The 26,626-nt window shown below is 34.7% G+C and overlaps 1 protein-coding gene across 1 annotated transcript; it reads left to right on the top strand.

The window, feature by feature from the left end:
* The first annotated feature begins 6,066 nt into the window (after window positions 1-6,066).
* Window positions 6,067-11,977, top strand: LOC138316608 (histidine N-alpha-methyltransferase-like). The gene is made up of 6 exons (XM_069258284.1): window positions 6,067-6,243; window positions 6,540-6,678; window positions 9,125-9,227; window positions 9,689-9,792; window positions 10,154-10,231; window positions 11,790-11,977. Exons 1-6 carry the CDS (start codon window positions 6,067-6,069, stop codon window positions 11,975-11,977), a joined length of 789 nt encoding a protein of 262 aa, XP_069114385.1.
* The last annotated feature ends 14,649 nt before the right edge of the window (window positions 11,978-26,626 follow it).

Genomic DNA, 26,626 nt, shown 5'->3' with positions numbered 1-26,626 from the left:
TCAATTGGTTCCAAAAAAACGGACAAAACAGAAAATTGCCCCTCCTGTATACCCCCATAACTCACAAGGGATTCTGACCTGACCTTAATAATATGTCATATCATGATGTCTAAACCCTCTAGTATCTGTAAACACAAAAAAATAATGCTTATCGGTCATAGCCACCAGAGGGCCTAGGGCCCAAATTGACACTCCTCCTTTGATTGCACAAAAATAATTACGTTTACGTTAAGCTGACAATGCAAGTTTAAAACATTCGTGTTGAACTATTTCCTTTCAAATTGTTTGCAAATGGCTCTTAAATATCGCCATTGTTTCTTAGACAATTTGCGGACATTTATTTCGTTTGAGACACCCAGTTATCGATATTAAGGATGTATTCCTCTGAGAAGTGGAAAAAAATTTGTATTAAACTTGTATTCTCATATAATTTTTTGGAAAAAGAAGTTCATACCATAGAACAATATTGAAGAAAAAATATGTCCTTGTGGTCGTTTTTGTGCTTTTGTCACTCAAAGATACCTAGTTGCAACGTATTAGATTTTGTGGGAGATTTGCCGTTTTGATCATATACACGAGAGATAAAGCCATAATTTCCCAATGAGGTGTTTGATATCTATGAATGTTTGCAGAATTTATTTTCAAGTGGTCTTCTTTAAAAATATACCAGTTATGATAGATAAGACTCATAAGTAAAACTCAGAAAAGCAACTTATATGCTACCACTAAACTTTAATTTTAAGCTTCAAAATGCACCATTTTCGGCAATTTTTACAGAAAAAGTTCTGGTATTAACCTTTTGTAAATATTTTGCATATCAATAGAAAGAAAATTACTCTTTTAAATCAGCCAGAAAAATGGGAGGTCCATGTGCTTACTTTTTGTCCCATTCAAATATATGTTATATTTCAATATTTTAGAGTAAAAAATAAAAGTACTCAAATTACCGTTAAATGAAAAAATGAAGTGACAATGGTATCTCATTTCACACATTAATGCTCAATATTTTAATTATCACACACTTAGAAAAGATTTACAGCAAAAATGAGCTCTTTACCGCTATTTAAGTTAAAAGTGGTTAAACATTGGCTCTACTCAAAGCGAAAAAAGACACATTTTCAAAATGGCCATCAAACGGTCATTTTTTTCAATTTTCTTGTACAAAATTTACTAAGAATAGACATGTCATTTTTGACAAAATTTGCACCTGACAACATGCTACAGATGTTGATTAATTGTATTTGAAACCTTTTAACTTCTTTGATCTATGTTGAAAGGAGACTTCAACGGGATTGAAACGTCAGAGGTCTATATCCTTAATACAAATATAATGTAACTATAACGTCATACTTTGCAGACAAAAACATGCGAGATTCGCTCATACATTAATGACGTCATGCTGAATATATACACATGAGGTAGATGACCCTCAGTATGCGGAGATATAATCAAAAATGATATTGAGCTATCATGCATTTTATTGATTTTTTTTCTTTATCCCATGAGAGCACTAAAACGTTTTTGTTGTAATGAAAACCACAACATAAAATTGAGTCGTATTTATACGAGGCGCCGATTGGGACTTTATCTTTTTGTAATATATCAATTTTGTGTATTTTGTCATAACGAAATCATTTTTGTCTTACAAAATTATCTTTCAGCACACAAAATTAATTTTTATCTCAACAAAATTCATTTCTGTCATGACAAAATTCACTTTTGTTAGACAAAAGTGAAAATTGAACACAAAATTCAATTTTGTCTACACAAAATTCATTTCTGTCATGACTAAATTCATTTTTGTGGACGAAATTGAGTTTCATTAGACGAAAGTGAAAATTGAACACAAAGTTAAATTTTGTGTCTCAGAAGTCAATTTTGTCACCGAATCTAAATATGGATATATGCAAATGAACTGTCTCATCACGATTTTGTGACGAGGCCTCTCATTGGATATAGTGACCGTTGGTATTGCAGGCGCAGACGGTGTTACATTATTTATTACATAATGGATAGGCTGCAAGAGTTTTTGGAGAAAGCACCTGTGTTTGTATCATCCTTGTCATTCTTGTGGATATTTAATATACTTACTTTAATCAGCAGATTATGTCACGACATGAAAGGCGCATGCTCTGGATTATCATGTATGAGGGCTAGTAGAAGGGGAGAGAGGATACGATATCAAAAACACACCGATTACGTACATACAGAAATGGATACTCAATGGAATATAGTCTTTCAAGGAAATGCACATGAATTGTCATAAGCGTAATGATTACGTACCTATTCAACAAATATTCGTTCATTATATCACAACTTTCAAGTCCGGTTACCCTTCGCCAAAGATTGAGCGAACTGTAAGCGTTTCAACCAATCGGTTAGCAACTTACAAGGTCAAAATTAAAGGTCAAACATGGACTCATTTGCATACTAAACTGACGAAAATGAATTCTGTCGAGACGAAATTGAATTCCGCCGAGCCAAAAATAAATTTTGTCGACAAAAATGAAATTTGTCCACCGAAAGATGATTTTATTAAACAAAATTTAGTTTTGTCATAAAGGAAATGAAGCTATTAATATAATTTAACATTTTTGTAAGACGAAAGTGATTTTGTTACGACAGAATTCAATTTTGTGTCACGAAATTGAATTTTGTCTACAAAATTGAATTTCGTCATGACTTTTGTCCACTGAAAAGATCGTTTGTATAACAAAACTTTCTTTTGTAATATATTATAAATTTTGTTAATCTGGACTTATTTTTGTTGAACAAAATTTATTTTTGTCTACACAAAATTGGATTTCGTGTACAAAATTACAAGTGTCCCATTTGGCGCCCGTATATTTATTGATCGGACTTCTAATAAGACAGCACTGCTTTGATTACCTATGTACGTATACTTATACATATGATCTTGTTATTGCAGGAAAATGCTATTCCGAACCGCTGTACCATTTGTTTCGAGTTGAAATAATAAAGATAAGATAATAAGAAATTTATTCATATATTGAAAGCAATATTCAAATCTTTCGACAGCTGTCTCTAATAAAATAAAAAATAATTCTTAGTGCTACATGGAACATATAATATAAATGGCCAATGGGGGTTAGAACGAAGATACGTATACCTTTTGGCCGGACACGAAATGGTACTTATATGTCATAGTAGAGCACTGCCTTAGAAAATCACTCGGGCCCAATTTTCTATAACTTTGTTGTATGTTTCCAATTATTTTAAGCGTATACATGCATTTATATATTTTTTTTTGATGGTTCATAACAGTAGGCTCCGAGCCAATCACTGATGGCATGATCAAATTTCATTGGTATAAAGTTTGTAGTTTATATTTAACAGCATCTTGTTGGAAAAAAAAAAAAAAAAAACAAAAAATAAAAAAAAATAATAAAAAAAAAAAAAAAAAAAAAAAAAAGAAAAACCAGCTGACGCAAAAAAAAAAAAAAAAAAAAAAATAAAATGAAAAAAAAAAAAAAAAAAAAAAAAAAAACACATATACCAAAAAAAAAAAAAAGATTTGTACAAACACAACCACGACCCTTACGAGCTTCTGTCCTTCCCGCCCCCCCTGACTCGAAGACACCCCCCCCCCCATCCCCCCCCCCCCCCTCCGGTAAGTAGTGACCCCCCACCCCCATACCCCCCCCCCCTGCCCCCCCCCCCCCCGCCCATTTGACTTCACGTCCAAGAACCTCAATTTACCATCCCTCCCCTCCGACTAATTTGGTTCCCCCCCCGCCGCCCCCTCCTGCCCCCCGCTCGCCCCCCCCTCCCCCACCTCCACCCCCTGTTTCCCCGCCCCCCCTCCAAAGCGCCCCCCCCTCTTCCACCCGACTGCCCCCCCCCAATGCTCCCCCGTTCCCCACCCCCCCCCCTCCGCCCTCGCCCCGCCCCCCCCCCTCGGCCCGGTTCCCAAATAACCCCCCTCCACCCCCTCCCCCCACCCCCCCCCCCCCCCCCCCCCCCCCCCACCCCACTCCAACCCCCCCCACCCTACCTCCCCCAATACCCCCGTGCTGCCCCCTTTCCATCCCCCCCCGCGCGCGGCCCCACCCCCCCCCCCGACCTCCTGCCCGCCCCCCAACTGACCCCCCACCGCCTGAAACCCCCCACCCCCGCCACCCCCCCCCCCCCCCCCCCCACCGCCCCCCCCCACCCCTTTGTTTTCCCAAACCTGTCCCCTCCCATTTATCATCACCCCCCCCCCCGACATTCACACTCAAAGTTATTAACCCCCACGTCTAGAGTGTCATACAAACACCACCTCGTGTTGGAAAGTGCAAGTGTTACATATACTGGGTAACAACTCTAGCTACGCCCCATCCTCAATAGTGTTCTAGAGAGTCACGTTAGCATATAAGTGAACTGAAATACAGATTTTGACATTTAGTGGAACAGGTGACAGCATGATATTTGGACCGACAGGATACTCGATAGAGATTTGATCGTGTATTATGGCAAATTTGAGTGAAATAATGTTGTGGTTTTAGGGCTGGTTATAGAATGTTGAACACCATGATACGTGAAGCTCGGTGCAAGATTTTGCAATTTTCGGGAGCACGATCCATGTCCAAGTTAGACAACTTACAATGTATATTTGCCGTATGGTGTGTCATTTCCAAAAATCAGCAGGCCGATTTTCAAATCTGTTCGTGGTGGAGTGCTTATGGCATTAAAGCTAGCAACAGAGACAGTTCCGGTTTAGCTTGAACCTTTGAAATAATCAAGCAGAAAATGGATCACTCGTGGGCTCCTGTGGCTCAGTGGGTGCCCAAAAAACTGTCCATACCAATGGACTGTTTCCATTCTTTTGGGTCGCTATTTACTGTCAAAAGAACCCTCGGGATTTTGAGGCACTATGAATATATATACCGAAATACGAAGCTGGCGTCAAAACAAAGCAGACTGGGTGCTTTTACGATGTCTCCTTTTTCGGCTAATTTTAGCAGAAAACAATGTTATCATTGGACCGAGTTGAATGGAAGCTCTGCATGGTGAGGCTATAACCCCAAGTCCACAGGCACAAACAAAGGCGCTGTCCAGTGTCGTACCCTAAGGCACCTCTGTTGAATTTTTTGAATGGCAGTTACTAGCAATGGATAGCGCGCGATAGTTGCTTTCGGATTGTTGCCATCGACTAAACAATAACCGTTAATTGTAGTTGTTCCATAAACCGGATATACAAAGATAAATAAAACACCTCCATACAAACCTTTTAACTACAATGCATACCTATTTTGGTAAAATAGAAATTATATTTCACTAAACCTGTACACAGGCTTGACGTCGGTGACCATCCTCTAAAGGAATTAGTAAGCCAGAGCCTAACTGCCAATGTAAATACTACAAATTATCATACATTGGGTCTAGTAGCAACATATAGATACTGTTCATTGGCAATGCAAATATTGATACAAAACACATTATATTGTTTCCTCAAAATTAAATGTTAGGTGAAACTTCTGTGATTAACTATCTTTTGTTGAGTAAAACATACAATCATTACTGTCTGGTTACTAAATTTTGCAAGTGTAAAATTTGGCGATTAACTGTTTTGGACTTATTCGCGGGGGATTATTTTCGTGATATATCTGTCTGGCCTTGTAAACTCCCATTCCTATGACAGATTATAATACGTGAAACCATGATTTTGATTATTTTCGTGAGGTATGAAATTTTGCGATTTTGAATGGACCCGCGAATTTAGCAAAATAAAAATCCCCGCGAATATAAGCAACTGTACAGTATTAATCAACTCGTTGACATCTCCAAAACATGAGATTTGGTTTTATGGACAACAAGTTTGAAAATGGTATCGAAGTGAATACCTTTAGGAAAACTACGCAGTTCCGTTAGACAATGACATTTGAACTGGAACTCAAAGTGAAGATGGAAAATCGAAGGTTTCTCTTTTTATAAGGTACCTTCCAGTGTGTTCAAAGTGTCTCCTTTTCATGTTATTGACCTGATAACATTAACACTCAATTCTTTTAAATTATTACTCTGGACACTTTCTTAATGCTGTCACGGTATATTCTACAGGAAAATATGGCAGATGAACTAAAGCAGACATTGGTGGCCGGATTGGAGTCAAGTCCAAAGTATATACCTTTCTCGTACGAATACGACGAAGTTGGATCAAGGCTTCAAAAGGACAATAACGATTTTAATGACGGCTATTATTTAACTGCAAGTGAAACATGGATTCTGCAACACAACGTCCAGGTAACTAACACCTTATAAATCTAGCAAATGTAAAGATTTTATGTAAATGAAGCGTAAAGTTTGTATCTAACTTTAATTTGATGAATTGCACATTCTGTAGATTACTCTTCACAAGAAAATGTTGCATTGTGATTTTTTCGATTTATGTAATCTTCCTATGCTTTACCAAGGATTAATAGTCCTACTGAACTACTTTTAGAATGAGAAATATATTATCTACCATGAGGTACTTGAAGTTGTTTTTTTAGAGAGAGAAGGTCTTAAATAGATAGTATTTTTTCTATTTGATGTTGCAGGATATCATCCCGGATGCTCCCAATGACTTGACCTTGGTTGACCTTTGTAGTGGTGACTGCTCTAAGACGCGGTTTGTTATCGACGATCTGATCAAACGACAGAGCACACTGACATTTTATCCCTTGGACATTTCAGGAGGTATAGTCTAAACGCGGAGGGGTATGACCCAACATTTTCTGATATAGGTTTTTTCTCTGTTGATTGTTCATCTATAGGTTGTGTATAATGAGATCCGGGTGGATGTGGAGTTCCTACCCTTGGACAATTCGAGAAATTCAAGATGGTGAACAAGATGGCTGCCAAATTCTTTAATTAAGCATAACTCTTTTAGTATTTGTCTTAGACGTATGGTTTTGTTGTCTAACCCCATGTTTTTGATATCAATTGAGCACAGCAAAAATAATGTTGAATGCCTAAATAATAGAGAAATCCAAAATGGCGTCCAAAATGGCCGCCAAAAAAGCGAAAAAAAGACATTATGTTTCCATTTGTAAACGAAACTGGTGTTATAGTCTGAATTGATGGTTTCATTTAGTATTATAATTTTAAGTTGTATATTGAAAACTACATATGAATAAATCGCAAAATGGCGTCTGAAATAGCATTCAAGATGGCCGTCAAACTATTCTAATTAGCCAGTTGTCCAGGGGGTCAAACCAAAAATTCTCCTATAAAGTTTTGCCTTTGTTGATTATATTCCTACTGGGGTATATGAAAATATCCATGTGGGTGTTGAGCTCTCTATTTGGGCTACACGAAATATTCAAGATGGCGTCCAAAATGGCCGCCAAATCACTAAAAATGCTATATTTACAAAAGTAACTGAATATTAGGTTGACTCTTTTGTTAATTTTCAGATATTTTGTAATCAATAGAAAACTCCAAAACAATTTAGTTGATTTTATAATTTTTTAATCAAAAAAACTCTCAAAACAGAAAGAAACAATGCCAGATAAGATGGTCGCTAAATTGGATTTTTCGGTGGCCATTTTGGACGCCATTTTGGATTTCTCTTTTATTTATGCATTCAACATTTTTTTATGAGCTCAATTGATTCCTTGACATCAAAAACATGGGGTTAGACATCAAACCAAACGTCTAAGACAAATACTAATAGGGAGCCGGTTGGTAGTTCGAGGAATACGGGATACGTGAATTTGAGTCATCAGAAGTTGATCATCGTCAGCTAAAACAGTTATTATGAATTAAGACAAACACTATATGTCAATGACATTTAAATTGCAGTGTTTAACAGCATTATACTTATCCATATAAGTGAGTCACAACCGTTATAAAAATGTAACATGATAGAAATGGATCAAAATAACTACACTGTATTACAAATTCTTCACCTGCATTTTAACCAGAACGCTCACTAATTAATATAAGATGGAAGCCATACTCATTGACGGCTTTGATAATAAAGGGTCGCCTGCACACACGTTATTACACAGGGTTATCTCCCTTCATTTATGTCTTGCAAATGTATTTTGATTCGGTTTCAAAGCATTATGATGTGTTTTGTGGTTCTTTGATTTAGCAATATGCGATACTAAATTGGGTCATGAATAATATGACTTGGGCCATAGACTTGCATGTTTCTGTATACCGATGGTCACTTTCAGACACTGTTTTTGTGAGGTCGTGATTGAATTGATAAGGTAACAGGTCTAAATCTGGAGAAGAGTGTTGGTAAATAGAGACCTCGAACTGGCCGAAGCGAACTATTATGGTAGAGATGTCTCGGTAACGTTGAGCAATGTTAATCATCCGTATATGTACAGTTAGAAAACTTTCTCGGTAAACTGGAAACGGAAATAAAAAGACCGTATTCAACGTCAAACTCTAGTGTGATTACAGATTATACACATAAAAAATATAATGTAAACATCAGTGAAAGATATACCTTAAAAGATGTTTTATGTGACACTACTGGTTCGAAATTTTAAGCCTGGTAACTGACAATAATTTTGAGATATATTTTGAAGCCGCAGTCTCGTATTTTTTGTATAAAGTTAAAGTAAAAGTCTTCAACACTATATAAAGTTTTGTTCTTGTTATATATTCAATGTCAAATATTTAGCTAATATCTAATAAGTCTAGTAGTACAGTCCGTAAATCAATACACTAAGAAATAAGAATGGAACACGTGCCATAGATAAGAGATCGATCAACCGATGGATCAAGATCAACTCTTTTGCTGTTGGAAACCCTTTATATAATTATCTACCTGTCATCTAAACTGCATACATAACAATTATATACATGTATAACTATTTCATAGCAGTTTGTAAAACCTACCAAACATAGATTAACCGATGCGCTCTCAGATAGGCTTATAGCCTACAATTATATGTTTAATGTAAAGTTGGATAAATTCTCGTATGCATGTTTCCTCTATATTAGTTTTTTTTTCAAAATACTACTTTGTATTGTTTTCTGAGACAAAGCTCCAAGAAAGGATAGAGTCAAATATAACACGAGCCAATAACACAATATGCGTTGTATTCATGCATATGTGATGAATGTCTATGTAGCTTTAAAGTTTCAGGGTCAAAATATTGATAACCTTGATATTTTTCAGAGTTTTTGTTGAAAGCAGCAACAAAACTAAAAAATGAATACGGCGACTCGCTGAAAATTCACCCGATAGTGTCTGATTACAAAGAAGGAATAGAACAATTAAGGTAGGTTAATATACAAATTAAATGTAGATCTTTCTAGGTCATTTTTACATTGAAATCACGATGTTGTATGACATTCAAGCATTGCAAATATTTGCGAATATTGTTCCTTATAAAAAAATACATTTGACAAACTTTGAACCCTCTATCATTTATAACCAAAGAGTAAAGAGGTCCAAGGGTATGATGGAATATAGAACTTTGGAGCTTTTATGTTATAAAACCATACATAAACCTATGAAATAGGTAAAAAAAACATTGTAAGAAGGTTTCGAAATTAAAAGCAAAAAACTTTGGAAACCTTCGTATTTGAACTTTTTACCATGCTTGTTGAATTTAATCGCGTTTGGATATGGCACTGCATGTAACCACCAATCTTATAACTTCCACCGAAGCGATTTACGTTTGCTTTGAAATCAGACCTGCGCAATGATACACATCTGTCTGTTTTCTATGTCTTATAGACAGATCAAAGGAACAAAGCTGATTCTTTGGATAGGGACGATCTTCAACCTTTCATACGAGGATCAAATTAGTACGTTGCGGCTCATCTCGACCATAATGACAGGTATGTGTTTTAAACATACATAAGGAGAATGCGTGCCTTACATATTGCTTAATACATTGGATTTCATAAGAGGCGGTTTATAGCGAAGTTTATAGCGAAGTTTGTTTGTTTGTTAATTTTTTGGGTTTTTTTTTTTTTTTTTTTTTATTATTATCATTTGTTGTCATTTAATTGTAATATATCCATATATGAGTGTTTATTTCATACGAAATTTTCTGAAACCAGTCATACAAATTCTTTTTGCTCATAAAGAATGATATCCTATTTCTGTTTTAGTCACGTATTTCCGTACAAGTGTATAGATAGCCATTATTTTCTTTAATGTGTTTGACACGTATAAAAACTCAGTTTTAACTTGCAGATCAATGTCGACTGGCATTTTCGGCTGATATCACCCTGAGTAGAGATGCTGTACTAAAGGCCTACAATGATGATGGCGGTAATTCTGTTTCTTAAACCATGGGATCAAAATTTTCAAAATACTGTTCTGTATGTGCAGTTTGTTCTACTTATAAGCTAAAAACATGGTAAGTAAATTAAAATAGCTTTGCGAGAGGTCCCTGTTACTATTACTGTTACGATGAAATGAAAATGGGTCATAACATTGTGCGGATGAAGTACTAAACCCATTTCGGCCTGGATAAGAGGGCACCATCGCCTGATAAAATTGTCTCGTGATAGGTTAGTGCCCATCCTATCCCTCAAAAATACTACATTGTAAGAGGCAATCTTATCTTTCATTAACAATTATCGAACAAATTGCACTGTTTTTAGATCATCTTTATCTTATTATTTTCAATTCTCTAATAAGTTGCACTATTTTGGAAGATCGCCTTCATGTTATTGTTTACAATTATGTTAAAAATTGCAATATTTTGTGAGACTGCCTTCATATTTTCGTTTACAATTATCTAACAAATTACACTGTTTTAGGAGATCGCCTTCATCTTCTCGTGTACAATAAAAAAAATTATCATTTAAGGCTATCTACGTAGATTAAATTTGAACGGAATTACTAGACTGAACAGGGAGGAGGGCAGTATGATAAACCTAGACAAGTTCTCGTATCATGTGGATTTCGTGCGGAACATAAATCCTGAATACATGAGTTATATAAGGACCTACATTGAAGCTAAAGAGGATGTCCAGTACTCTATACGTAAGTCTGACTCTAGCCAGTATAAATATGCTACGTATAAAGTATGTGGACATAGAACAGTGACGTCACATCATAAATTGCTACGCCACGGTGCATATTGTTTATAGACAAAATGATAATATCGATAAGTTATATATGCCATATACTAATCTATTTAAAACTATAAGGTTTGAAAAACTCAGCTGTGAGAAATCATTAAATTGACAAACATGTATGATGCCTTATAAACGTTAATTACAACACAGAATTTATGCATTGTAAAATTCTTGTGTGTATGCCTTATGTATGTTTGAATGAAAACATAACTTCAGAAATATCTTTCTAACTACTAATGCAATTGAAAAAAAATGTTTTTCAAAAAGCTTAAACCACCCCTTGGTTTTATGGTCTTACCATACATGCTCATTTCAATGCACTGAAGATTTAATTATAATGATGTTTGGAAATAATGCAAAAATATCATTTTCAGCTCTTATTTGTACTTATTAAAATAAAACGTATGCATTGTAAGTAAGTATTTTGTATTTTGATTCTCAAAATGTTGTTGGTGAATAACATAAAAAAGGTCTTCTTGATGCACGAGTATGAAAAAATGGCACATAAAACATAGGTCTTCTGTACACAACGTGTACGGCAATATCGACTTATCCAATAGCAACATAGAATGTATTACTGAACACAAGATGCAACACCATTTGATAAAAGCTGGAATTTGTACTTACAAATATAAAATTGCAATTTCAATCAAATCTAAATGAAAATGAAACCAATTTATATGGATACCTAATATATCTTTGAACTTGATATCAAACATTTGGATATCTTATTTTATATACAGCTGGCTTGGGTATAGACTTGGCGATGAAGAAGGGAGAACATCTTTACCTTCACGAAGGTGTTGGACTCAGTTGTAAATATACACTGGAACAGCTACAAACCATTGTCGAGAAAGCTGGACTTCGATTGGCTGGAACTTTGATAGACAATAAAAAGCATGCTGTTTTCTGTCAATGTGTAACTAAATAAAGAAAGATCGTTATCCTATTAGATCTGATTAAAGTTATTGAAACACTGGGTCTTCCGACACTGGAGTATTGACGTAAACTATACAAAATTATTGATAAACACGATGAAACACACAATGTTTAGTAGTTCACTGTATCAGTCAACTCGAGGGAATACCCACAAAATGTACAAGAGACAGGCCAGGTTGAACCTTAGTGATGAAGTGAGTTTATCAATGACCATACGTTATGGAATAAATTATATATTTCCTAAAATTAGATTGTTTAATCATTGTTTTATGAGATAGGAGAAAACGAAGGTCTAAATCCTCATACTTAAATAGATAGCAAGAGAATATGGAATAAAACACCGACACACAGTGAAGTACCTGGCATTTGCTGCACGTATGAATCGATTCCAAATCGCTGTCTAAATACTGAAAACTACCGCGCGTTCCTTTTGTCGATTCATACCAGTTGATAGCCTAAAAGAATTCGTATGGAATGATTCTTCTCGCAAATGGAATGGCGGAGTATCAGATAAATATCAAAATAGTCTATTGACAAGCATGATAATGGAGAAACGGTTAAACATCAAAATCAGTTATCAATTAAACATCAGAATAGGGTATAGGTTAAACATCAGAATAGGGTATCTGTTAAATATCAGAATAGGTTATCGGTTAAACATCGGAATATGGTATAGGTTAAACATCAAAATTGGGTATCGGTTAAATATCAGAATAGGTTATCGGTTAAACATCGGAATATGGTATAGGTTAAACATCAAAATTGGGTATCGGTTAAATATTAGAATAGGTTATCGGTTAAATATTAGAATTGGGTATCGGTTAAACATCATAATTGGGTATCTATTAAACATCAGAATAGGGAATCGGTTAAATATTAGAATTGGGTATCGGTTGAACATCAGAATTGGGTTTCGGTTAAATATTTGCATTGGGTATCGGTTAAACAACAGAAAAGGGTTTCGGTTAAACATCAGAATAGGGTATAGGTTAAACATCAGAATTGGGTATCGGTTAAATATTATAATTGGGTATCGGTTAAATATTATAATTGGGTATCGGTTAAATATTATAATTGGGTATCGGTTAAACATCATAATTTGGTATTGGTTAAACATCAGAATTGGGTATCGGTTAAATATCAGAATAGGGTATCGGTTAAACATCAGATTTGGGTATCGGTTAAACATCAGAATTGGTTATAGGTTAAACATCAAAATCAGGTATCAGTTGAATATCAGAATTGGGTATCGGCTAAACATTCAAATGCAATGTATATCGGTCAAAACAACCACATGGGATGAAGTACAACATTTAGATTGAGTACTTGGGCTTTCAAAATGAGATATAGATGAAGCATGTGAAATTATATGGTCATGTGATTGAATCCCACTCCGATTCAGTCTTTAACTCCAAACTGACTACAATTAGGACTGAAGAAGGCTACACCTCACATGATCCTAGTTGCTTTCCCTTCACCTTTAACTTTATATCTGAATTAGTCATTTTCAAAGTCATTACACTTCCAGTGTAATAGTTGGACAGCGGAAGAACCAACCTTCTCTATAGAAAATTGAGATATTGTTCTATTTTATAACTGTGATGGCATATTTGTACCATGAATGTCATTCTGTTTGGCGAGTAAGCAACAGACACAATAATAATGTCGTCAAGTGATATTAATATGACTTTACTGCAGTAATGTGACGTCTTATACACACTGGGAGGTGATTTTATCACTATTAAAGGGCAAAAGTTCCCATAGCACAAGGAACAACACTTGTACTTATCACAGTTTCCCTAAACATACGCGCACAAACCAGGGGTCACGGTGATCAAGTGGTTAATATGTCCCGACATATTACCACGAGACCTCCACCTCTGAGTCCCGTTTGCGGCAGTTGTACTGACCGCTGGTCGGTGTTATTCGCGAGGTGCTACGGCTTTCCTCCGCTATATAAAGCTGACACGTCATTAAATTACCCCGTCTGTTGATAGGACGTTCAACAACGAAACCAAACCAAACCAAAGCGCACTTACCTACTTCTACAAATAGGGAGACCAGTCTTATATGGTTTCGGCAATTAAAACCTAAATTATTTATTGATGAAGAAAATATAATATCAATAAATGAAATGTAAATCAACTCGCAATAATAAAAAACCTTAACGTCAGCATAGAATTCAAAATCAAAGGGAAATTACTTTATTCGCTGTAGCTATGATAGCAGGTGACAGCAGGTAGTTCTCAATGTTCTAGATATTTACAAGGATTTTTATTGAAGGACAATATTGAGCAACTAGGTAGGAGCTTCGGTAGGAATAATGAAGCATGGATTGTACACAAAATAGGTCACCCTACCAAGGCAGATGTTCAACATACTAATGCAATACTTACAGTTTTGACTCTTTTGTATAATTCAACAAATGATCAATGCATTTTAATAAAATATTGAAAAAATAAACATTGCAATTAAGCATTTCTATAAAATTTATTTTATATGTGGCGATAATGCCATGGCTGGTGAATGGCATTTGAAACGTAGGACAATCTTGCTTTAACTTATTTCACAAATGATATATTTATAATATCACATCATGCAATACCGTAAATCTAATGTGTTTAATGTGTTTCCTTTTATGATATATTGTGACAACACCACGTTTTGTCATAGTTTCGGTACGAATATTCTTCTATGTATATCACACTGTTTAAACAAGCAATCGGATAATTCATGCATCTATTATTGGAACTACTTACAAAGTTATTTCATGTATAAGTTGTCAGGTAATCGGTAAACCGAAACACATGTTCTCGATACTGGACGCAGCCATGATGTTAGTATGACAGCGGCGGAGCTGGCATATTACGGTAGTTTCGTATTTTTCCTGATGATTCGTAGTTTACATTGGAAACACTTCCGGCGTCTTAAATAGTTGCAGACGATAGTTTAATAATGATTATAAATATAAAGGTACGGGTGTTACCACAGTTGTGCTCTGTAATGTTTGGGTTTATCATTATCAAATAATATTTCACTTTGGTTAGAGATTTTCCAGCCAGCGATCCAGCATTTCCAGCAAATCCAGCAATCGCTGCACGCGCTCGGTTTCTAAACATTGCGTCATAACGAGTTTCAGTCAGTCTGCGTTCTGTCTCTGTCTGGGTCGGTCGTATATTGTTTAGGTGGGTGTATAGCGATGGACAAAGAGGTGTTTCCTCAGTTCCAAAGCTTGTCTTGTCTTTATGTATTAGGTTAGGTGTAGTTTATATGTGTTGGATGGGGACGGTTTTCCTGTATTTAAATGTAAAATTTCTGGGAATTTATTGTAAATATGTGATTTATTAAGGGAACAGTTTTACCGTTATTTTGTAACGGGATTTCTTACATTTCTGTTAGCTTAGGCTGGAATATTCTACAGTTGCATTATACATAGATTATTGAATCAGGGGGTTATTTCAAGGAACCTTTAGGAATTACTATAATAGAAGGGATTTATCTAATCTTTTGGTATTTTATTAGTACAGTTACTTTGGAAATAGACTAAAAGTTGTATTTTATACTTGGATTTATTCTGCTGAGAATATAGGAGTTGATTATTCCAAGTTGACAGTGGTTCTTAATTATTCTGTAAAAGAATGTTTATCATTTGTACTTGTAGTACAAATGTAATAGTAATGGTATAACTCTGAGATAGTTATTATTATTGAGCTTTAGTATGGAATAAATTATTTACTTATTGGATCAGATCTGAAACTATTAATTTATAACATTGTTACTATTTATTATCAAAGAATTGACTTAATACTTATTATCCAAATTATATAACTAAATAACAGATGAGACAAGTATGGAAGAATGAAAGCTATTTTATCTATATGTAAAACTATTTATTTATATGTCTCATAAATAAATGGCTAAGTTTGTACCTGTATTTTGGAATCCTGGTTGTTTCTTATAGGATTTATAACTATTCAGGTGAAATCATGGTGTAACTAAGTCGTCAATGGTTAGGGTAGTTAGGCAAGAGTCTTCTACCCCTAAAATGCTTAGGTGGCGGTAGCCGCGCTACCACTGGTTATTTTCAAGTCGGTTCTGGATATAGAGTCCTGACCACTTGACCGTCACAATATCTAAAATCAATATCAAAACTTTTATTTATTGTCCTATATTTTGTTCTAAATCTACAATAAAATGTTTATCGGAGAACACAATGTATAGATGCTATTAAGAGCATCATTATGCAATGCCTATTCCGGGAAGGTGGCTCTGTACAGTTGTGCAAAATGGCTGTTTGTTGCAAAAAAAATCGACATTGTTTCTTAGACAATGTGCGGACATTTATTTCGTTTAAGACACCTAATTATCGATGTTAAGGATGTATTCCTCTGAGAAGTGAAAACATTCTTCTATTAAACTTTTATTCTCATATAATTTTTTGGAAAAAGGACTTCAAACATATGTCCGTGTGGTCGTTTTGGTGCTTTTGTCACTCAAAGATATCTAGTTGTAACATATTGGATGTAATGGTAATTTTGCCGTTTTGACCATATACACGAGAGATAAAAGCCATAATTTTCCAATGAGGTGTTTGATATGCATGGATGTTCGCAGAATTTATCGAAGATAAGCCCAATAAAAACATAACTAATAAAACATATAATTACTTTTATTATTATTATTATTGTGGCGTAAATGGTCACGGCTCTATTTTATGAAGATTAAAAGGGAAGCACACAGGTTCAAAGACACAAAGTCAAAAGGGGGCAAAGTTCATAGGTTTCAAGTTCACAAGTTCAAAACTTCACAAGTTCAAAGTTCACAGGTTCAAGGACACAAGTTCAAGGTCACATATTCAAAAGGGCACAAGATGATCTGACCCTGGATACCCAAGAGAGTGTCAGCGGTCAAAGTTCAGTAGTTGATATCCTAAAATATTTGTCCCTGGGAACAGCGGACAAATAATCTAGACAAGTTGTAGTTGTGCGATGCGCTAACGCTAAATGGTAAAGATATGCGAAATGCATATTAGTCATATCTTTACCACCGCCACACCCTAGTGGGGGGAGCCGCACAAATACAACTTAAGCCGTGACCCTAACCCTATACTATTTTATTTTACTCCATGAAAGACTGCCCCCCTCCCAACACTACCTAATATGGTATTTACAAAATTGTTTCCTAACTTTGACATGAGCATATTGCCTTGACTTATTGTAATCCTTAAATACACTACTCGGGAAATACTGGACCCCCTTCCCCCCGGCAAAGTATTCACACCCCCTTGTAAACTATTTAGGAATATGTTGTTTCCTAACTCTGACAAGTGCACCTTATCCTGACTGAAAAAGGCTTCTGTAGCTTTAATATCTGGGTATTTTAGATAGCAAACCCCTAACCCAAGAACATCCCTTGCAACATCACTATTTAACCTACACCTACAAGCTTCCATTGCAGTTACATTATCAGAATATCTATACGACAAACGGGGTAGAACCTGTGAAAATATTAGTTTTACACCTGGAAACTGGGAATACAAAAACCCAATCACCCTCCGAAATACTGATCGAAGCTTTGCAATGGGAATTTTCCCTAAATCATTCCCTCCACAATGAAGCAGCAAGATGTTTGGATTTTCCGCTACAGATTGCAGGATCTTACTCTCTACCTGTTTGGATACCAAGGCCACCATAGCCCTGCCAGAAAATGTTGGCTCCCATTCTCTGCAATCCTAAGTTGAGACCCCCTGGTCTTGATCGTGCTGCAATTCCCGCTCTTTTAATTATAGAAGACCCCAGAAACCAAACTTCCAATCCTGAAATATCTTCAATACTGTGTTAGAATCATAGTATTATTTTGACATGCTCGATTACAGATCTGGAAATGTGATTATGGGGATACGGATATAATGACTATAACAATTAGATTTCCAACGACCTGCCTCTTTAATAACGTCAGCTGTATGACCAGCTTTAAATGCTGCAGAAGCGGCCCCAATCCGAAATGAATGCGTTTTAAAAGAAGCCGTATCCATATCTAGATACCTAAGAGCCTTTTGAAGAACTGATGAAAACTGGTATCTGGTAACAGGTTCCCCACTAAAGTGACACAACAACGGACCCCCCACCCCTGGTCTAACTTTCAGAAAAGCTTCCATGGCTTTCAAAGGACATATTTCATTATCAGACACCCGAAATTGAATTATAGTTCCCTTTCCTGATTGGTCAGTTTTGGTATATCTTAAGTGTACTTGTACATATTGGCCCTGTACCAATGTTACATCTCCCCTTCCTACAACATGACTTGGATTACCTCCCTTACACAAGCATAACTCCCCCACCCTAAAAAATCCAAAGAAGGCCATTGTAAATGCTGCATGAAAAAGTAAGGACTCAAATTTATTTAAACACACTAATGGCAGAACCTTAACAATCTGAGCTAGGATGGGTCCTGTAATAGGTAGCCTTGTATCTACCCTATGTTTTAGCCTTTTCATCCCCTCAAGAACTTTGCCTACTAAAAAATTCTGTGTCTTATCACACTTCCCCAATACTTTGCATTGGAACCCAATGCTAGAAATATAGGAGCGAGCCGTTGTGTCAGCTAACCCCCTAAGTGGCAATGTGGCAACAAAACTAACTAAGTGTTCAACCATCGGGGGCCAGACATTTGGCAGCCTATTAGACTCTCTGAATGTATCAAATGCTGACAACCCTGTACTGTATGACCTATGAGTATTCCTAGAAATAGAGGCCCTCAATAACCTATCTACTTCATCCTTGATAACAGCAGACGGAATTTCTCTGGAATTTGAGCTGGATGAGCTTGAGCTTGAGGCGCCACCGACCGGAACCGCCTCCACTGCATACGAGAAATAGAGTCTGGAATTACATTATCTAGACCAGGAACATGTTTTGCCTTGAAAATATTGTTATATTTCAAACGTTCTAATACAAATGGGCGCATAAGTTCCATTACCAACTTATCCTTAGAAGACTGAGCATTCAGGACACTGACTAACGCACTATCATCAATGTTAAATATTACCTTCTTATTCCCTAATATGACATACTGGTAAGTTGAGGGGCTGGTTCATTTCTTGCGTAAGGGCTTGTAGACGGCCTCCTTGTCCTCCCCATGACTAATTAGCCACTGCTCAAATAGAAATTCAATGTCGCATAACAAGTTAACACATTTTTTTTTAAATCATTAAAATAATTGTTTCTAAATAAAATATATCCAGTTGTTTAAGTCCACTGACATTCAATTAATAAATGACCAAAACCTTCATACCACGGGCCGTAGCCGACATGACCTAAAGGCCCAACATGGCAGAAAATTTCTAGCCATTATGAAACGGTAAAATATCGTGCTAATAGAGCATTACATTCGCTCAAATCAAATCATTACTGTAATTCGTTCTAAATAAATTAAAACAGTTTGCAAATTAAATGACATTCAAGTTAACCAATGACCAAAACTTTCATACCACGTGCCGTATTCGGCATGGCCAAAAGGCCCAACATGGCAGAAAATATCTAGCCATTCTACATCGGTAAACATCATACTTAGTAAAGCTTTAAATTCCCTCAACAATGCTTAAATGTAATAATAATAACCTAAATAAGATAATGTAATCAATATTTTTGTACCAACACCTTTTTCTACCAAATATTAAACAAACCAATTTCGTATGATTTCAATTGATTCCTTCAGCCGCACTGTTTTTCGAAAAGGAAGTCTAAGGAAAAACATGCGCTGTGCTTACTTCCTGTACAGTAAGGGAGATTACTCTAATGTCCCTTTTCCACTAATAGCATTAATCAAATATATTTAAGGTAAAAGGGGAACTACTCTAGCTGCCTTCCTACAATAACGGCATCTATTACCTATTCGAAAATAGATGGTATTATTTTCAAGTGGTCTTCTTTAAAAAAAATATACCAGTTATGATAAATAAGACTCGTAAACAAGACTCAGAAAATCAACATATTCTACCACTACCCCTTAATTTTAAGCTACAAAATGCACCATTTTCGGCAATTTTTACACTTTATAGAAAAAGGTCTGGTATTAAACTTTTGTAAATATTTTGCATATCAATAGGGAAAAAGGTTGCTCTTTCTAAATCAGTCAGATTTGCTTTTTGTCCCATTTGAATATATGTTATATTTCAATATTTTAGAATAAAAAATAAAAGTACTCAAATTACCATTAAATGGAAAAAAAGTGACAAAGGTGTATCATTTCACACATTAATGCTCAATATTTTAATTATCACACACCTAGTAAAGATTTACAGAAAATGAGCTCTTTGCCGCTATTTAAGTTAAAAGTGGTTATAAACTTTGGCTCTACTCAAAGCGAAAAAAAAGACACATTTTTAAAATGGCCGCCAAAACGGGCCATTTTTTTAAATCTTCGTATGAAAAATCTAATATGTATAATATAGAAATGTCATTTTTTGACAAAATATGCAACTGACAACTTGTTACATACATATGTTGATTAATTGTATTTGAAACATCTTAACTTCTTTAATCTACATATATATGTTGAAAACGAGACTTCAACGGAATTGAAACGTCAGAGGAATATATCCTTAATACAAGTATAATATAACTATATACCTTGCAAACAAAACTATGCCAGATTCGCTCATACATTAATGACGCCATGATTAATATATACACAAGGTAGATGACCCTCACTATGCGGAGATATAATCAAAAATGATAGTGAGCTATCATACATTTTATTGTTTTTTGGTTTTTTTATCCCATGAGATAACTAAAACGTTTTTTGTTGCAATGAGAACCACAACATAAAATTGAGTCGTATATATTTATCTGACTTCTGATAAGACAGCACTGCTTTGATCACCTCTGTACGTATAAAATGTACTTATACATATGATCTTGTTATGGCAGGAAAATGCTATTCCGAACCGCTGTACCATTTGTTTCGAGTTGAAATAATAGATAAAGATAAGATAATAAGAATTGTATTCATATGTTGAAAGCAATATTCAAATCTGTCGACATCTGTCTCTGATAAAATAAAATAAAAATTCTTACTGCAACATGGAACATATATTATAAGAGGCCAATGGGGGTCAGAACGAATATCCGTATACCAGGTACGAAATGTTGCTTATGTGTCATAGTGGAGCACTGCCTCAGAAAATCACTCAGGCACAATTTTCTATACTTTGATGTAGTTTTCCAATTATTTCAAGCGTATACATGCATTTATATATTATTTTGGCAACCAGAATCCTAACAGGGAGTCTAAATATCTACTTTACCACTCATTAGACTTCAAATTCATAATTTGTAGACTTGCGTATGATTTTCTTTCGAAAAGAGCACCATATTTATAAGTAAACAAATAATGTCTCGTTGTAAATTTGATATTTTATACGGTTTAGTTGTATTGCCTAGTAGGTAAGTGATATAAAGCAAGTACGAGAAAATGCATATAGACCTTTTAATAATGGTTTGCACAATCATTTCTTTACTTCATAAGCAGTAACAGTCACCGATTGTAGCTCTAAAGACGACACGACACCATTATCTGTCTATAAGTCTTTTAAGTTACAATATTACAGCTAAATGGGGACTGTGCTTCTATCTTGAATGTTTCAGTTACTGATTATGAATGGTTCGATCATCATCGATACTCCAGGGGTTCCGATCACTTACGTTCTCTAAACCCCTGGACTATCTCATTGTAAAACTGAAGGCAACTCAGGGGGAAAAATCTAAACCAATCACAGGCCTTCAAAATTTTCTTTGAGGACTACATCTAATAGAGAGCAACGCCCTTCTTTAAAACCACACAGTCAACTCACATGCGCACGCATTTTTGTTTTAACAAAGATTTTATTTTAGATGTCTTAGTAATATTCTCTGTAGTCGAGGCTGGCAACTCCCATTATTTAACCTACGGTAGCCAGCTTCACTTTAAACGATTAAAAAGCACATAAATGTTTATCTTTCATTCAACGTATCATTCAATGCCAATACTTATACATAATTGGAGAAACACGAGAAAAAACATCGCAAATTCTGACGATTTTCCTAACTACTAACTATTCTAGTCCAAAATCTCATTTGCATACGGGATTTACAGGTCATGTGGTTACAAAATGATGTTTGGACGTCCGGTTCGTGTCGACATCCTTTTTGCGACGGAATCTGTTTGAAATCCACAACTGAGTATATGTAGACGATTTTTATGTGTTGTTTTTCAATGACGTTGGTAATTAATGTACTATTTTATATATGCACATGCAGTCCTATATTTCACGACATTCTGTCAATATTTTACTAATGTACTATTTTATATATATGCACATGCAGTCCTATATTTCACGACATTCTGTCAATATTTTACTATTTTACTAATGTACTATTTTATATATGCACATGCAGTCCATTTCACGCATTCTGTCATATAATGTAATTTATATATGCAACACCTATATTCACGACATTCTCAATATTTTACTAATGTACTATTTTATATATGCACATGCAGTCCTATATTTCACGACATTCTGTCAATATTTTACTAATGTACTATTTTATATATGCACATGCAGTCCTATATTTCACGACATTCTGTCAATATTTTACTAATGTACTATTTTATATATATGCACATGCAGTCCTATATTTTTCACGACATTCTGTCAATATTTTACTAATATGTACTATTTTATATATGCACATGCAGTCCTATATTTCACGACATTCTGTCAATATTTTACTAATGTACTATTTTATATATGCACATGCAGTCCTATATTTCACGACATTCTGTCAATATTTTACTAATGTACTATTTTATATATGCACATGCAGTCCTATATTTCACGACATTCTGTCAATATTTTACTAATGTACTATTTTATATATGCACATGCAGTCCTATATTTCACGACATTCTGTCAATATTTTACTAATGTACTATTTTATATATGCACATGCAGTCCTATATTTCACGACATTCTGTCAATATTTTACTAATGTACTATTTTATATATGCACATGCAGTCCTATATTTCACGACATTCTGTCAATATTTTACTAATGTACTATTTTATATATGCACATGCAGTCCTATATTTCACGACATTCTGTCAATATTTTACTAATGTACTATTTTATATATGCACATGCAGTCCTATATTTCACGACATTCTGTCAATATTTTACTAATGTACTATTTTATATATGCACATGCAGTCCTATATTTCACGACATTCTGTCAATATTTTACTAATGTACTATTTTATATATGCACATGCAGTCCTATATTTCACGACATTCTTCAAATCAATATTTTACTAATGTACTATTTTATATATATGCACATGCAGTCCTATATTTCACGACATTCTGTCAATATTTTACTAATGTACTATTTTATATATGCACATGCAGTCCTATATTTCACGACATTCTGTCAATATTTTACTAATGTACTATTTTATATATGCACATGCAGTCCTATATTTCACGACATTCTGTCAATATTTTACTAATGTACTATTTTATATATGCACATGCAGTCCTATATTTCACGGCATTCTGTCAATATTTTACTAATGTACTATTTTATATATGCACATGCAGTCCTATATTTCACGGCATTCTGTCAATATTTTACTAATGTACTATTTTATATATGCACATGCAGTCCTATATTTCACGACATTCTGTCAATGACGTTGGTACTTAATGTACTATTTTATATATGCACATGCAGTCCTATATTTCACGACATTCTGTCAATATTTTACTAATGTACTATTTTATATATGCACATGCAGTCCTATATTTCACGACATTCTGTCAATATTTTACTAATGTACTATTTTATATATGCACATGCAGTCCTATATTTCACGACATTCTGTCAATATTTTACTAATGTACTATTTTATATATGCACATGCAGTCCTATATTTCACGACATTCTGTCAATATTTTACTAATGTACTATTTTATATATGCACATGCAGTCCTATATTTCACGACATTCTGTCAATATTTTACTAATGTACTATTTTATATATATGCACATGCAGTCCTATATTTCACGACATTCTGTCAATATTTTACTAATGTACTATTTTATATATGCACATGCAGTCCTATATTTCACGACATTCTGTCAATATTTTACTAATGTACTATTTTATATATGCACATGCAGTCCTATATTTCACGACATTCTGTCAATATTTTACTAATGTACTATATTTATATATGCACATGCAGTCCTATATTTCACGACATTCTGTCAATATTTTACTAATGTACTATTTTATATATGCACATGCAGTCCTATATTTCACGACATTCTGTCAATATTTTACTAATGTACTATTTTATATATGCACATGCAGTCCTATATTTCACGACATTCTGTCAATATTTTACTAATGTACTATTTTATATATGCACATGCAGTCCTATATTTCACGACATTCTGCTCAATATTTTATAAGTACTATTTTATATATAGCACATGCAGTCCTATATTTCACGACATTCTGTCAATATTTTACTAATGTACTATTTTATATATGCACATGCAGTCCTATATTCACGCATTCTGTCAATATTTACTAATGTACTATTTTATATATGCACTGCATCCTATATTTCACGCATTCTGTCAATATTTTACTAATGTACTATTTTATATATGCACATGCAGTCCTATATTTCACGCATTCTGTCAATATTTTACTAATGTACTATTTTATATATGCACACATGCAGTCCTATATTTCACGACATTCTGTCAATATTTTACTAATGTACTATTTTATATATGCACATGCAGTCCTATATTTCACGGCATTCTGTCAATATTTTACTAATGTACTATTTTATATATGCACATGCAGTCCTATATTTCACGACATTCTGTCAATATTTTACTAATGTACTATTTTATATATGCACATGCAGTCCTATATTTCACGACATTCTGTCAATATTTTACGTTGCGAATGTAACTTGCGTGTCTGTTGGGTTTGTTGTTCTCTATCCTCGATACTCCAGGGGTTCCGATTACCTACGATCTCTACACCCCTGAACTATCTCATAGCAAAACAAAAGCAGTTAAGGGAATAAATCTGAACTAACAAAGGCCTGCAAAAAATTCTTCGAAGACTACAGAGAAAGCGTCGCCCTACTTCAAAGACACACAGTCAACCACAGTGTACCGTTATAAGGTTCTTTTGATGTTCATCAATAGACAAATTACCTGTTCTGTTATGTTGCCTCAGTTTTACTATGAGATAGTCCAGGGGTGTGCTTTTGTCTTTATATGATGTGGTTTTGTCTTTATATTATGTGCATACACCAATATATTATGTGCAAACACCAATATATTATGTGCATACACCAATATATTACGTGGTCATTTCTTTATATCGAAACACCAATATATCAAACGTTTTAATGATTCAGTTGGAACTAAATTTCTGGGGTCGTTGTTTGACCAACACACATCTAAACGTCTTCTTGAGAAATATTTTTTCTTCAGTGGAAGCTGAATGATTTTGCTGTTTAAAATTGAAATATTTGCAAGTATGGGTGCAGAAATAAAAATAAAATGGGAAATATATGTACAACACTATTTTCCCAAACTATGAATGGTATTATTTGCACACAAATGCTACAAAAGATCTCGAGTTAATCGATAGTTATTAAGTATAAAACACTCAAAATTCATAAATCGACCCGAAGTGCCACTTTATTTACTGCAAAAAAAAAACAACAACAAACACAAAAACGATACCATTTGAACAGACAATATTTGCTATGCTACATCCATTTCCGACAACATTCGGTAATACTTCTATTTTTACTAGTGATGGGAATCGGTTGGAAATTGATAATCGATTAATCAAATTAACCGATTGATTTTCAATATTAAAATCGGATACGGATATTTTGTATTGATCTAATAACTCTGTTATTTAACATTCAACAGTCTTTTTCTAAATTACTCTGTTACCTACTGATGGTAAAAAACTGTTAACTGTTTTGGTCATATAAAAATTTTGCTTAGCTGTTGGAACCTTAATGTTAATAAGTCCGAAGAAGGGATAACTTCTAAATTTCATTCCAAGGATGGTCATAGGTTACCGTTTCCACCCCGCCGTCCTACGGCCTCTCTGAAACGCACCCTGTCTCCGATTGTCTGTAACCAGAGGGTTATTAGCACTTTGTCAGATAAACTCCGACATAGATTTGTATCGTATTTGTTCGTTTAGAAGTTAGGATGTAGAGCTGTGAGATCGATTTCTCATAGTAGCTTCTCCATTTTTTTCGCGGGAATTAAAACAGTCTCTCTCAAGAAGACGTTTGAATGTATGTCGGTCAAACACAGCGGCCCCGGACATTTAGTTCCAACTCAATCATCAAAACGTTTGATATATTGGTGTTTCGATATAAAGAAATGACCACATAATATATTGGTGTATGCACATAATATAATGACCAAAGCACATAATATAAAGACAAGGCCACGTGCACATCATATAAAGACAAAAGCACATCATATATTGGTGTATGCACATAATATAAAAACAAAACCACATCATATATTGGTG

The sequence above is a fragment of the Argopecten irradians genome, chromosome 2, assembly GCF_041381155.1.
Source record: "Argopecten irradians isolate NY chromosome 2, Ai_NY, whole genome shotgun sequence".
In the NCBI taxonomy this organism is placed as follows: domain Eukaryota; kingdom Metazoa; phylum Mollusca; class Bivalvia; order Pectinida; family Pectinidae; genus Argopecten; species Argopecten irradians.
This window is presented reverse-complemented; position numbering and strand designations above follow the sequence as displayed.

Excerpts from the sequence above, each read along its gene's own strand:
- LOC138316608 (XM_069258284.1), top strand. The coding sequence starts at position 6,067 with ATGGCAGATGAACTAAAGCAGACATTGGTGGCCGGATTGGAGTCAAGT. Across the intron at positions 9,228-9,688 it reads GAAGGAATAGAACAATTAAG|ACAGATCAAAGGAACAAAGC; the intron begins GTAGGTTAATAT and ends TATGTCTTATAG. Across the intron at positions 10,232-11,789 it reads GGCCTACAATGATGATGGCG|CTGGCTTGGGTATAGACTTG; the intron begins GTAATTCTGTTT and ends TTTTATATACAG.